The sequence below is a fragment of the Dipodomys merriami genome, unplaced genomic scaffold, assembly GCF_024711535.1.
Source record: "Dipodomys merriami isolate MVZ:Mamm:240054 unplaced genomic scaffold, mDipMer1.0.p SCAF_34, whole genome shotgun sequence".
Lineage (NCBI taxonomy): Eukaryota > Metazoa > Chordata > Mammalia > Rodentia > Heteromyidae > Dipodomys > Dipodomys merriami.
Genome location: NW_027204937.1, coordinates 6,797,406 through 6,812,157, shown reverse-complemented (window position 1 = coordinate 6,812,157; position 14,752 = coordinate 6,797,406). Strand labels below are relative to the sequence as shown.

The 14,752-nt window shown below is 40.4% G+C and overlaps 1 protein-coding gene across 4 annotated transcripts in view; it reads right to left on the bottom strand.

Annotated features, from left to right (window-relative positions):
* The window catches only part of Patj (PATJ crumbs cell polarity complex component), a 283,552-nt gene that overhangs the window by 125,651 nt on the left and 143,149 nt on the right, over nt 1–14,752 (bottom strand). For all 4 annotated transcript variants that reach the window (XM_069987179.1, XM_069987180.1, XM_069987182.1 and 1 more), the window contains exon 28: nt 14,321–14,517. In XM_069987179.1, the coding sequence (XP_069843280.1) occupies nt 14,321–14,517 (197 nt within the window). The remainder of the gene's footprint in view (nt 1–14,320; nt 14,518–14,752) is intronic.

Sequence of the window (14,752 nt, the reverse complement as noted above, 5' to 3'; positions counted from 1 at the left end):
AGTGACAGGATATTAATTACAATATTTTATAGTATATAGCAGAAGTAGAATCACAGTAAATCCAATGAAGAGTCAGTAAAAGTAAATGAGTGTAAATTCTTTTCTAATTCTACACAAACTTTCACTTTAAAGATCTTAATAAGATTTGTTTCAATAAGATTAATTATTCAAAAATATCACAAAGAGATTTTTCAACTGCTCTTAATTTTCCACAGTTCAACTGAACATGAATATAAATTTATGCCAAAAAGCAGCTCAATTAAATCTATTGAAAAGATGTAACGAATTAGAAGACAAAGTTAATTAACTTAAGCTAAGATTGAAAACATTAATGATACAAGAATTAAAATTTAGTTCAAGTAACAGATTTGCCTGAAATTTGAACATCATGACAGAATTATTCTCAACAATGTTCCTGTCTGTACTTTTTTAAAGCAAAAGGATTAATTATGAAAAAGAATACATGGATATCAGAGAACTGAATGGAAATTCACATTATTTGAATGACTGACATGAAACGTAAAAGTCCTTTTCCTTCCTTTGCACTTAAATCTATTCTGATTGTTACCTTTTAAGACATTAGGATCTGTGGTTCCAGTTTTTTTTCCTTCATTAATTTTTTGATTGAATTTAAAACACATGAAGAGTCAGGTGCTAGTGGCTCATACCTGTAATTCTAGCTACTCAGGAGGCTGACAGCTAAGGATCACGGTTCAAAGGCAGCCTGTGCAGGAAAGTCCATGAGACTCTTGTCTCCAATTAGCTACCAGAAAACCAGAAGAGGAGCTGTGGCTCAGTGGTAGGATGCTAGCCTTGAGTGAAAAGCTCAGGGACAGTGTCCATGCCTTGAGTTTAAGCCCCACAATTCAGACAAGGAGGAGGAGGAAAGGATGAAGAGGAAGAAGTGGAAAGAAAAGGAGGAGGAAGAGGAAGAGGAGGAGGAGGAGGAAGAGGAAGAAAGAGGAGAAGAGGGAGAAGGAGGAGGAGAAGAAAAGGAGGAGGAGGAACAAATCCGGTGTTTAGAATGACTTTATACTTTTAATGACTATATAGTTTAAATGACTTTAAAATTCACAAGACCCATCACAACATAATCATGATGGTATACACACCTGCCACTATAGCTATGGCAGAAAGTGTACAGGTATGGATAGGACCACAGTACAGGCCAGCACCGGAAAAGCAAGTCACAATCTCAAAAATAACCTGAGCAAAAAAAAAAAAAAAGCTGGAGGCATAGAACAAGTGGTGAAACAGCTGCTCAGCAAGCTCAAGCATTGAGTTCATACCCCAATAACATCAAAACTCATCAATAACAAAATGCTAAAAAGCACAAATACTATACATGTGAGTGTATTCCTCAGATTTTTACTTATCTTTCACAAATTAATTAAAAAATGTACTATTACCTCAATCATACATATGGAGAAGTTAGGTCTTAGTGAGTTCAACAAATTTGACTGACAACAAATCTACAGCTAGAATTTATAGCCAAATCTTTTTGAGCCCCAAAAGCTTTTGGGTAAATCAGAAATGTTTATGGTATTTGTCTGAGGTAAAGGAAAGAATCATATAACAGGTAACTCATTTTTTTTTAATTGTGAAAATACAGGATAACTCATTTTTAACTCTATAAAATATTAATTCTGACCTAGAAGGCTCACAAAATATGTCCTAAACCAGTAAGTATTCCAGTGAAAGGACAGCAGACAAGCTGTACATTCATCTATTTGTTCACTTAGTCAGTGTCCCTGCACATTGTGGCCAGGGTGGGGGACCTCTCATAGGCCCCAAGCACTGAACACCATCCTACATGCCAGATTATCTGAAAGCCATGCTACAGAAATTACTCTGCCTCAGTCCCTGCCCTAGCCAGGCGCCAGGGTCTCACACCCGTAATCTTAGCTTTTTTCGGAGGGGGGGGGGGTCCGGTCATGGGGCCTGAACTCTGGGCCTTGGCACTGTCCCTCAGCTCTTCAGCTCAAGGCTAGCGCTCTACCACTTGAGCCACAGCGCCACTTCCGGCTTTTTTCTTTTTGCTTATGTGGTGCTGAGGAATCGAACCCAGGGCCTCTGGCTTGCAAGGCAAGCACTCTACCCCTGAGCCACCTTCCCAGCCCCGTAATCTTAGCTTTTTAAGAGGCTAAAATCTGAGGATCATGATTCCAAGACAGGAAGACTGAGACTTTTATCTCCAGTTAAACAGCAAAAAGGCAAAAATGGATCCCAGGTTCTGAGTTCAAGCCTCAATACTTGCACATGTGCATGTATGCACGCACGCGCGCGCGCGCACACACACACACACACACACACACACACACACACACACAAAGAGGACCTGGTGAGTGATACACATTGTGGAGATAAATAATTACATATCCATATAACGGATATAGGCGTAAATCAGAAGCATTTCTCTTCTTGAAAGAGGATAGCGGCCTTAAGTAGGAGTGGAGGGAAGCTTAGCAGGCCTGGAGAAAAACAAGTGAAAACATACACAGTTCTGAGCCTTCCTTCAGAACTCACAGGTGCTTTAGTGCAGATTTTGGTAAGAGGAAAGGAGGAGGTAGATAGGTACTGTTCAAAAAAGTCCTTGTGCTGGGTATGGTGGCACATGGCTATAATCCTACCTCTTGGGAGGCTGAGGCAGGAAGACAATGAGTTTGAGATCAGCCTAGTCTACACAGTGAGATCCTGTCTCAAAACATACAAACCAACCAAAACAAAACAGCCCTTGTATGTTTATATTTTTTCCTGTCTAAAACCTAGGGCATTAGATCCCACTTTGGAAAGATCCTACTTTCCAAAACACTTCCTTAGGCTTGTAGATGTGAGAACGGAAGGAATGAAAGGGTTATGAAGGCTAGAATGGGCCAGGGAAGATGACTAAAACTCAGGGAAAACCACAATTCCAGCTGGGGTGCCGGGGCTCACAACTGTAATCTTAGCTACTCAGGAGGCTGAGATCTGAGGGGATCATAGTTCAAATCTAGCCTGGATAAGAAAGTCTATGAGACTCTTCAATTAACCAGCAAAAAAGCAGGAAGTAAAGCTGTGACTCAAAAAGTACTGCTCCAGCCTTGAGAGAAAAAACTAAGGGACAACACCCTAGACCCTGAGTTCAAGCCTTACTACCAAAACAAACAAATAAAAACAAACAAAAAATAAAAGCTAAAACACAATTCCACAAGAGTAAAGATTTATGAAAGCTTATATTAATTTTTCTAAAAAAAACCCCAACAATATACATACAAACAGCCACTTGTTGATACCTTGGGCAAAGAGGTGGGTTTGAGGGACTAGGAAAGTGGATATGCTGAGAAGTGAGGTCTTCGGCAAACCCAGCCATCTACTTCCAGCACAGCACAATGTTTCCAAAGGATGAAATTCATTTAAAAGGCTTACACATGACTGATTTTCTCTCAAACTAGTTACATTGAAATGTTTTCTAAAGGCAAAGCTATTATCTTTCTAAAAATGATGCATTAAGAGAGAGTAAAATATTGTTTGCATCTTGAACACTGACATAGTTGAAAAACACTGACATTAAGGAAGTGAACAGAGAACTAGTGTTCCTGTGCAGGTGCTGTGGGTTTGTTCACTTGAACAAATAGTTGCCTATAGATAATTTTCTATTGCTTTGGGAATGGGGATATAGAATATGTGCTTAGCATGGGCTCACACATCCTGAGTTGAATCAATCCCTAGGAGAGAGGGAAACAGAGATAGAGAGAACTGAATAAACAAATAAAAGCAGATCAAAAACTCTGAATGAAAGAGCTGATTAAATATTGCAGGAGAACCATGTTCTTCTATCAGTATGAGGCATTATAGCATAACTTTCTTTTTTTGTCAGTTGTGGGGCTTGAACTCAGAGTCTGGGAGCTGTCCCTGAGCTCTTCTGCTCAAGGCTAGCACTCTACCACTTTATGCAACAACTCCACTTTTGTTTTGTCAAGTGGTTAGTTGGAGGTGAAAGTCTCGTGGACCTTCTTACACAAGCTGGCTTTGAATGTGATTCTTTTTTTTAAAAAAATTATTCTATTGTAAAGATGCTGTATAGAGGGGTTACAGTTACATGAGTAAGGCAATGAGCACATTTCTTGTTGAGAATTGTTATTCCTTCCTTTGTTGTACTCCTACTATCCTCCCCACCCCCCACCCCCCCACCCCCGCCAAAATTGTAAAGTGGCTTGTGGGTATCCTTGTTGCAATGGGTCATCCTGTGTCTTTGTTTCAGTGTTTTGTTATTCCCCGTCCCCTCCACAAATTGGACAAATGTATATACAAGATGCAGGGTACCAATATCAAGTACAGTGACAACAGGAGATATACCATAGGGGGAAGAACATACAAAGGAAACAAAACAATCACATAGTACATTAAAAAACCACCACAACAAAGAACCACTTTTGTCCATACCCTGGGGTTTGTTTCGCTTAGCATCATCTTATAGCTTTTGAGCTTTTCTGCTCATCTGATAAAATTATCCTAGATGTATACTAATTATTGCAAATGAGGGAAAACATGGAGAATAAAAAGAAAAACAGAGAAAAAGAATGAACTGTATACAGGGTCTAATGAGAGCCTCTTTTTTCTAAAAGTTGGAGTTCATGTTAATATGCTTCATTATATATAGTCCTTTGCACTAAATGTTTGGGATCTGTTAAGAGTATCTTCAACATATTCTAGTTCTTACAGAGGAGGGAGATGATGTGACCTGCTTTTCTTTGGGTCTGGCTTACCTCACTTAATATAATTTTTTCCAAGTCTTTCTATTTCTACCAACCCAAATGCCCCTCGGTAGATGAATGGATCAAGAAAATGTGGTACATATCCACAACAGAATTCTATGCTGCCATCAGAATGAATACGATTCTTGAATCTCAGCCTCCTGAGTAGCTAGGATTACAGTCACGAGCCACCAGTACCCGGCATAATGTCAAAGTCTCTAATAGGCTTGGGCCTCTCCTCTGGGACAAGCAGCTCACCTTGATAAGGTGAGGGACGGAAATCTTAGTCCTTACCCTCATCCCCCAATTGCCACCAACTCCTCCATCCAATTTGGGCAAACAGAATCCCATCTCTTCTTGGTAGGTGGCAAGGGCTAAGAAAACTCCAATTCAAGGGTTAATTTAAAAGCATTATTTTCTTATATCTTTATGTAAATATTTTTGTTACACATGCAAACAGCTTCCTTTGATGGAAAAGGAGTACCAGGCGATGGCTAAGATCCGACATCAAACTTCCTATGCAAAGTCTTGCTTTCCAAAGTTTCAGTTACTTGTGATCCACTGCAGTCTGAAAATGTTTGATGGAAAATTGCAGCAATAAGACAGGTGCCAGAGGCTCACACCTGTAATCCTAGCTACGCAGGAGGCTGAGATCTGAGGATTGGGGTTCAAAGCCAGTCCAGGCAGGAAAGCCTGTGGGACTCTTATCTCCAATTAACCACCAGAAAACCAGAAGTGAAAGTGCTGTATGATATTAGAGAGAGATTGGGAGACAGACAGGATGAGGGGCCAGTACCCAGGAAGCTGAGAGAACTTGAGAGTCACACAGGAAAAGCATTTCACAATGTCTCACATAGTGGAGCATCTGACAAGGTGGCGATTTTTGTTGTTCTTGTTGTTTTGGTTGTGGGGCTTGAATTTATGGCCTGGGTGCTGTCCCTGAGCTTTTTGCTCAAAGCTAGTGCTCTATCACTTTGAGCCACAGTACTACTTCAAGGTGGGAATTTTAGCAAGGATTTGTTTTCAGTGTTATCAGGATAAGGTAGGAAGAAAAAAAAAGAGAGAAGGAAAGATAAAGTACCTCCTGCCAGCCAGAAGTGCAAGCATGGGGCCAAGCCCCCAAATGTAGCCGTTTTGTGAGTCCTACATGCTCTGGGCTGGGGAAATGCACATCAAGTCATAGTGTGAAATAACCAGCAAAGAGTTAAGACTGGAGGCATGAATCAACTGGCAAAGCACTAGCTGAGCAAGCATATGGCCCTGAGTTCAAACTTCAATGCCAAGGGAGTGAGAACACCCTTCAGAACAACTTTAGTGTAGATTTTCTAGGCTGCATGTCAATACAGTCACTCTGACATGTATGAGGACAAAGACAATGGAGAAGAGGCTGGACTGTGGGGGTGGGGTGGGGGAAGGATGAGTGGGGGAAGACTTATTATTATTCATCTTGAATGATAGGATAAAGAATGGTAGAACCCAGAAGAGCGGGCAGGCCCAGCTGACAGGAGACCCTTCCCCACCCCCACCCCCCGCCATCTCCCTATTTTACAGTTCTCCCCTGCACCCTCAGCATCTCCAATCGCAGTTTTTCTGCTTTTAGTATTGATGGCACCTTCTGTCCAGGACTTTGAGGTAATCTGGTTCACTGGCGAGAGATCACATTTGTGTGAGCCGGTAACAAGAGCGCCAGTAATAAAAATGAAATGACTGTCATTCCTTCCAGAGAACAGTTAGGATATAGACTTTTGGCCTAAATAGTTCAGTGGCATAAAGACAATGAAGTGCAACTAAATAATTCAGATCTCTTTCCCATAACAAGCCAGAATCAGGAACAAAATGGGCAAAAATAGAGCTCAAAGACTTCACAGCAGGACACCCAGAAAAGAATGAGGTCACCAGACAGGAGCCAGGTTTACATAAGGGCTAAGCAGCACAGTGCCAGCAAAGGCTCAGCTCCAGGGGGAATGGAAGGGAACGTTCCTTAATTAAGAAGTTCAGAGAAGCCCCTAGACACCTAGGAAGGAATTTATTTATTACCTTCTAAAATCATCATGAAACCAGAACTAAATAACTTAATAACTTAGCCTTGAGAGTCAGTCAAGCCAACATTAGCTTGTACATCCAGTCCATTCCTGTCCCCAGGACCCTACATGTAAGAGGACAAAACCAGTACTACACCCTAGGGTTGCTGTGGAAATGAAGAGAGAATGCACAGAAAGAATTAGCACTACCCAGGAAATGTTAAGTATTGAAGAGTAGGACAATTCCCAAGAAAGCCCAACTCTTTTCCTCCCCACCATTCTCTCTTAAAAAAAAAAAATTATCTGTAGGTAGTTGTACAAGGAAGGCATCATTATATGAATACAATGCATCTTGATCTGTGTCATGCCTTTCAACAATCTTGTCCCCCTTCGACCCACCCCTTTCCTTTCCTTTCTCAATTTTATGGTATATACAATGAATTCTTGACTGCATTCGCTTCCTACTTCCCCCTTCATTGTCTACCTCCTCTCTCCTTGCCATTCCCCGCCCCCCTTGCAAGTACACATTATTATGCTGGCTTTTTTTTTTCCTTAAAAAAAAAAAAAGGTACTGGAAGTGGTGCTGTAGCTCAAGTGGTAGAGCGCTCGCCTTGAGCTGAAGAGCTGAGGGACAGCGCTCAGGCCCAGAGTTCAAGCCCCACGACCGACAAAAAAAAAAAAAAAAAAGGTACTATTTGAGCACTTCATAGTGCCAATTAGAATTCAGTTAATTCATTTGTAACTGATTGCATGCCATCCAGTGTGTTTGCTTATAGATTTATAGGTACATTTTAGCTACCACTAATGAGAGAAACCATGCAACCTTTCTTTCTCTGGGTCTGGTTTACTTCACTTAATATAATTTCTTCTAAGTTTTTCCAATTCTTTGCATTCAAATTGAGCATTACAACCCCAGGTAGCCACGGGTTACAATGCTGTGATAAGCACTGTACAAGGTTCTTCTGATGACTGTAGTATTATGAACCAGGTTACAGATTATTTTACAAAACTACACAGTGGCTGACTTCAGCTATGTTTATGAGAAGATCACATTCAGCATCAGCTCAAAATACTTATTAGTGTCAAGTTTGAGTAAACCACTTTTAATAGCTTTGAGATTTAATAATAAAATCACATCTACAAGAATAAGTGCCAATCAAATACCGATCAATACAAATCAAAAATCAATAAACCTATTTTCATTATTAGCTATAAAGGACTTATTTCTAATAGTAAAAATATAGGAAAATATACTTTTAGTTTAAATGCCTCATTCATCTTTCTGTGACTCAAATTACTGTGTCTATAAATGGGATCATTTGTTGCATGAGGTTTTTGACAGTTACCTGCTTAGCAAACACTAGGCCCCGAGTTCAGTCCCCAATACCACCAAAAGACACATACTTCAAGGGATGTGGAAATAGGAGAATTATGGTTTAAAGCCAGTCTAGGCAAAAAAGATTTTCATGTCCTATCTTCAAAAAAAAAAAAACAAAACAACCAAACCAGTTACTTATGATGTAAAGGGCAGAGAATTGTAGTTCAAAGTCCAGCCTGTACAAAAGTGAAGGACTGTATTTGGAAAAAAAAAAAAAAGTAACAAAAGCAAAAGGATGAGGGGCCTGGCTCAAGTGGTAAAGCTAAGAACAAAGTCCTTAGGCTCAATCCTCAGTACCTCTAAAAATAAAAATTTGAAAAACACTTTGCAAAATTACAATCAAATGTAGTAAGAATGGAAAAGAGCCCATGAAGATCACAGAAGCTTCTGATTGTAAAGTAAGTCTATCAAGGGATGCACAAAAGCAAGTGATTCTTTTGCTCTGTCATGAGCTTCCAGAGAAGAGAGGTTCAGGGTGAACTGCTGGCACTCAGACAGGAAGTGCTGGATCAGCCATTTAACATTCATGGTTCTAATTTGATAGCTACTATTACTAATATTCAATATACATGTGTGAGAATGGAACCAGGTAAACTGAGGGAATGGATTGGGTTGAAAGAGATGGGGGAGAAGGATGAAAGGAGTGAGTTTGATCAAGATGCATTGTACTCCCAAAGTGGCATGCTGATTTGAAAAGAAAGGAAAACAAAAGTTAAAAACCAAATTAGTATTACTAGACAGTAAAATATAAATTTACCTGTAGTCCTATGTCTTTTTCTCTGGTGAGCCTGGGAATTATTCATGCTTCTTATTTTCCATAGTTCTTAAATACCATACCATGCACAGACAAATGACAGGATTTCGTGCAGGCTGGCCTGGCAGGTGCTTGTGACTAAGAGAGTATACCTCCCATCCCTTAGTATCAAAGGACTTGGGAGCCAGGAGCCAGCTCTACATGCAGCCTGATCCATAGTGTGTTCTTGCCCACCTTCTCAGTTCTTCCTGGCCACCACTGTGACCTGGCAAGTCCCTCCAATCCCAGCATAGCACTTACACTGGAGGTTTACAAATAAATTCTACATTTATATGGCAGCAACCATGCATTTTCTGGGAGTAATTGCTCAGGGAAGCCAAATATCTTAGTGCAAGCCTTAGTCCAATCTACATGGTAATAATATGCTAATGCCTTTTGAAATTAATTCAGTTCCCCATACATACTAGTATTGAAGGACAAGAAGAAGGAGCTGAGATTTCATCACATGGTCTTCTGGGAGTTTTGTGTAAAGTTTCTTTTATACATGGACAGGCCCACCACGAACAGAACTCGCTCTTCCACCGTAACAAGGCAGTCCCACACGGGGCTCTGGTGGAGGCAGAGCTTCTGACTTACAAAAAGACATGGGGTGTGTCTGACCACAATTCTCCTACTTCTTAGCCTCATGTTAGGGTCTTAAAGAAATAAGATACAAAGGAAATAAAAGGAGGTTGTGAACAATGGAATAAGAGAAATAATGCAAGTGATAGGTTCAGTGAAAATAATCAAGACACAGAGATACTTCAGATATATAAAACAAACACACTGTGAGCAGACCACCAAATACATGTGATTTGTTATACCTGGAGCCCAGCAAGTGGAACCTAAAAGCTCACTTGCAAATGCTTCCTCCAAGGCACTGCAGAGTCCAAGATCAGCTCAGTGATGCTGGCTTTTAGCTTTCCTGGCCCTCACTACAACACTGATTTCCTGTTCTTGGCTAACAAGAACATTGGATTTGATATAATACTATATACCAGTCCACATAACAAAGATAAATGACTCAACTTCTTTTTCTGAGCTATAAAAAGAAACCAGAGAAACATTTTCTACATAAACTTATTCCCACTCTCACTCTAGACTTAAAGCCAAAATGGTCACATGAGAAGTTGAGTTACAATTGCTTAAGACTCTGGTATGCCCATGAAAACAAATTTTTTCAAGATGCTATACAGAGCTACGAAAGAATAAGATGATTTTTCTCTAACGTATGTTTTTCAACATCAAAGTATTAGTTATAAATAATTCCAAATGAACTGAATCACACAAATCCACAACCACTTTTCTTTTTGTTGGCTATGTGGTTCAAGTTGGCCTAGAATTTATTATGTAGACCAACCTGACCCCAAATTCATGATCTTTCAATTTCTATCCCCCAAGCTCTGGGATTATAGGCATATGCTACCATGTCTCCAGATACAAAAATGTTATCTTATAGATACCATAAACTAAAATGAATTCAGTTATTACTAGTGCCAAGGGCTGTGGCAAAATTTCTCTTCTTAATTCACACACCCCTGAGGTTGATGCTGTCTATCCAGTGGCTGAACTAAAAGCCCTGTGAGGACAATACCAGGTATGGAGAATCAACACCTGGTCCACAGAGTCCCTGCCATAGGACAAAGGCTGAGGATTATTTGCAGAATAACTACTTGGAAAAGGCTGTTAGTTGAGGTTGTGAGAAGTGATACATGACTAATACGTGTTCCAACATATTTTTTATTTGTTGCATTTTGAAACCATGGGGACAGAAAAGTAGAATTAACTTATTGCTATGCTTAATCTTCTTGCCCTTTGCATCTCTGAATGAAGATGAAATTGTGAAATGCAATAAAAGGATCAAGAGAAGTAGACAAAGAGAGGAAGGAGGGGATGCAGTAATAAAATCCAATGCATAGCCTGCAAAATTAAAAAAATAAGGGAGGAATGGGGGAGAATGATGAAAGGGGTGATCAAGATACACTGTATTTATAAACTGCTTTGTTGAATGGCAATCCTTCTGTACAACAAAAGATAATAAACTCTATTTGTAAATAATAAATACACACAGAAATAGAGGAACAAAATGTTGAACAAGTTCAGCAGTGGCACATTACATACTACGTTAAAAACGAACTATACAACTTATGGGTAGGGATAGGAGGGAAAACCTAGGAAAGAGGGAGGGAAGGAATGACATCGTCCAAAAAGAAATGTGCTCATTACTTGACATGTAACTGTAACCCCTCTGTATATCACCTTTATCATAACCATTTTTTAAAATGGGAAAAAAGAAAGATTTCCAAAAATAATAAATACAAATAAATAAATAAATAAATGGACCAAATTTAGAAGGTGATAGGAAAGAAGAAAGTCCAGCTAGGTATAATGTGAGCATTTTTTTCATTGTTATTGTTTGGTGTTGGGTCTTGGAGCTTGAGCTCAGGGCCTGGACACTGTCCCTGAACATTTTTGCTCAAAGCTAGTGTTTTACCACTTGATCCACAGCTCTACTTTCAGCTTTTTGGTGGTTAATTGGAGACAAGGTCTCCAGACTTTCTTGCCTGGGCTGGCTCCAAATCATGATCCTCAAATCTCAGCCTCCGGAGTAGCTAGGATTCCAAGTATGAGCTACCAATGCCCAGCTATGGTAACGTTCCTAGTCAGGATCCTTTTCTAGACCTCAGCCTGGTATATAGCACTTGAAGTTTCCATATGTGAAGGAGGAAATGGGACTTCATTAAAAGTTATTATTTGCCATGCTTTGATACTGTCATAGGAATACACACACACACACACACACACACAGTCTCTGGCCTCAACACACAAGGCTAATGCCTTGTAATCTCCTGAGCAACAGGGATGCTAGGTGCATCTTTTGTTCTAGTGTTTGGTCATTGACTCCCATTACTGACTTTGTTCTAACAAGTCAGCTTCTCCCACATGCCCTCATCCAAGCTGCTGGGGATGGAACCTAGGGCATGATAGCCAAGTACCACTAAGCTATATTCCCAGCTCTAATGAAGTAATTCTTAGTGGGTTTCTGGATAGAGCTGCTCATCAGAAAGACCAAGCCATAATTCAAAGCTTTAAACTTTTGTCCCTTCATACCCCAATCCTCTAGGGAGAATAAAGATTAGAGGGACTGAATTAATGAGGCATTAATGTCTGTGTGATAAACGCTCCACAAATCCCCTTAACTAAACCAGGCGTGGTCATGCATGCCTGTGGTCCCAGCACTTGGGATGGATGCTGAGGTAGGATGATCACTCAATTCTAGGAGTTTGATATCAGCTTAGGCAAAATCACAAGGCCTCATCTCAGAAATCAAACAATCCCTCAAGTAGAGTGTTGGGAGAGCCAGTGTGTTGCTGAACAGTGAGAGTACCCAGAGGTGGTGTTCCCAGAGAGGGAGGTCGACCCCACCTGACTTCCCATACCATGTCCTGTGAATGTTTTCCATTGAGGTGTTTCCACTGTTCCATTTCTTTCCTCATACCGTCTGATATCATAAGCATACAAATGTTGAGTATAGTGTTCCCCTGAGTTCTGAGTTGCTCTAGCAAATGAATCAAACCCAAACTACAGTGACTGTTCAGGCAGAAGCCTAGCCCACAATCAGGCTCAGAGATCTGGTCAAAATGAATTATAAGACACCCACAGTTGGTGTCCACCAGAGAACTTGCTTATCCTGTGGGGGAAAACATGCATGCTGTCTGTGCTGACCGTATGAGAGAAGAAAATCTGGGTCTCTCTTATGCATGCACTATGCTAAGCCCCTTTGGAAACACCAGAGAGTTGGAAAAGGTTAAAGGAGGTCTTCCAAGCCCAGCGCTCATGGCCCTGCGCAGAGTAGCCTGTACAACACTTGCACAGGCCTGCAGCTACACTTACCTGTTACTGGTGTCTAATAAGATGTCAGGCACAGAAATAAAATGTCAGTGTTGCTGTCACCTGCAGATCCCATCTGACATTCCATTCTGAGTCTTAATAAGAATAGAAATAGAAACTTCACGTTCTAAATGATAGCCTTTACAGTGTTTCCATATACCACAAGGGACAGGAAGTCTGTGTGTAATTATGCACAGCACATATAGTGACTTGATATGCATGATTCTTACCCTACAGATGAGAGCATCATAGACCAGGAAGATCAGGATCCAAACACATGGGGTACAATAACTGACATGGTTTGTCTCCTCTCAAACTCATGTTGAAATTTAATCCCCCTTATGAGATATTATGAGGTGGACCCATATGATACCTTCAGCAGATGATTAGAGCTCTGTGCTCACAAACAGATTAATCCGTTATGCAACACATTGCATAATAGTGATGGCAGGAGTAGTCAGACTGGCAAAGTCTCTCAAGTCCTCCCTATTTCTCACCATGATATTTCTTCCTTATTATTTATTTTTTCGGTCATGGGTCTTGAACTCTGGGCCTGGGTGCTGTCCCTGAGCTCTTCAGCTCAAGACTAGCACTCTACCACTTGAGCCACAGCACCCTTTCCAGCTTTTTCTGATTATGTGGTGCTGAGGAAGCGAACTCAGGGCCTCATGCATGTAAGGCAAGCACTCTACCACTGAGCTACCTTCCCAGCCCTGCCATGAGATATCTTGTACCAACTAAGTATATGGCCAATAAAAGGACCCCACCAAACGTGGCCTCTCTATCTTGGACCAGAATGGCAGGTCAGAATAAATCTTTATAACTTGTTGTAAGGTATTGTGTTAATGGTAGCAGAAAATAGACTAAGCAATAGGGTCCAGAGATATAATACAGTAGAAGAGCATTTGCCTAGTATGTACAAGGCCTGAGTTTGATTACTAACCTCCCCTCCCCCCCCCCCCCCCCAGAATATACATTAGTGAATAGAGACTGGGTTCTGGAGTCTGACAAGCCTGACATTGCTAACTTTTAGCCTGAGCTGGTACAGAACTCCAGTCCTCCTGGCATGTATCACCTAACCTACCCCAAACTATCTCTTAGTAACAAATCCACAGTCTATTGTTGGCTCTAATGTACTTGCAAAATAAAAACAAAACAACAGTTATACTCACAGTTAATTCCAGCCCCCAAAAGAATTTAAACATACATTAGCAACATTAGGTTAATATACAATCAGCTTTAAATCTCTTTGAGTCAATATTAAAAACTAGCCCTATTGCTTTTGGTAGGCTTCCACAAGATTTTACTTAAAGGCTCTTCAAATACCTCATGAGATTCATCTTTATTCAAGCAAATAACAGTGGTAACCAATAATCTGCTTTCTCTCCTTGCTTTGAAAAATGATCTTAAATCATTGAAGGCAATGCGTTAAAATCCCGCCCCTTCATCTCATTTTCCTGTATATTCCTCACACCCGAAGCATTTCACCATAAGAGAAGTTCACCTCTAAGAGCTCATCTCCAACACGCATCCGTCCATCTGTCGCTGCTGGTCCTTCCGGGTTAATTCCTACCACAAAGATGCTCATGCGAGATCGGTCTTTATTACCAGCGAGGCTGAGGCCAAGTCCATTCTTATCCTTTTCAAGTTCGATAATGTGCAACTCTCCTGGCAAGTCTGCATATCTTTGCCTGATTTTTTCTATTAAAAAAAAAGAAAGAAAGAAAGTTAGAAAGACTGGAGCAGTTGAATCTACATTATGGAGTCATTGGTTTTTCCCACAATTATTATGAATCCATTACCACCGTTGTTCTTTTGATGTACTTAAGGCCAGCATAGCCTTATGGGTAGTTGCAGTTAAATATTATTTTATTTCCATCTAAGTAATTTAGCTTACCTATGACACCTCTGATTGTTTCAGCCTATATTCTCCTTT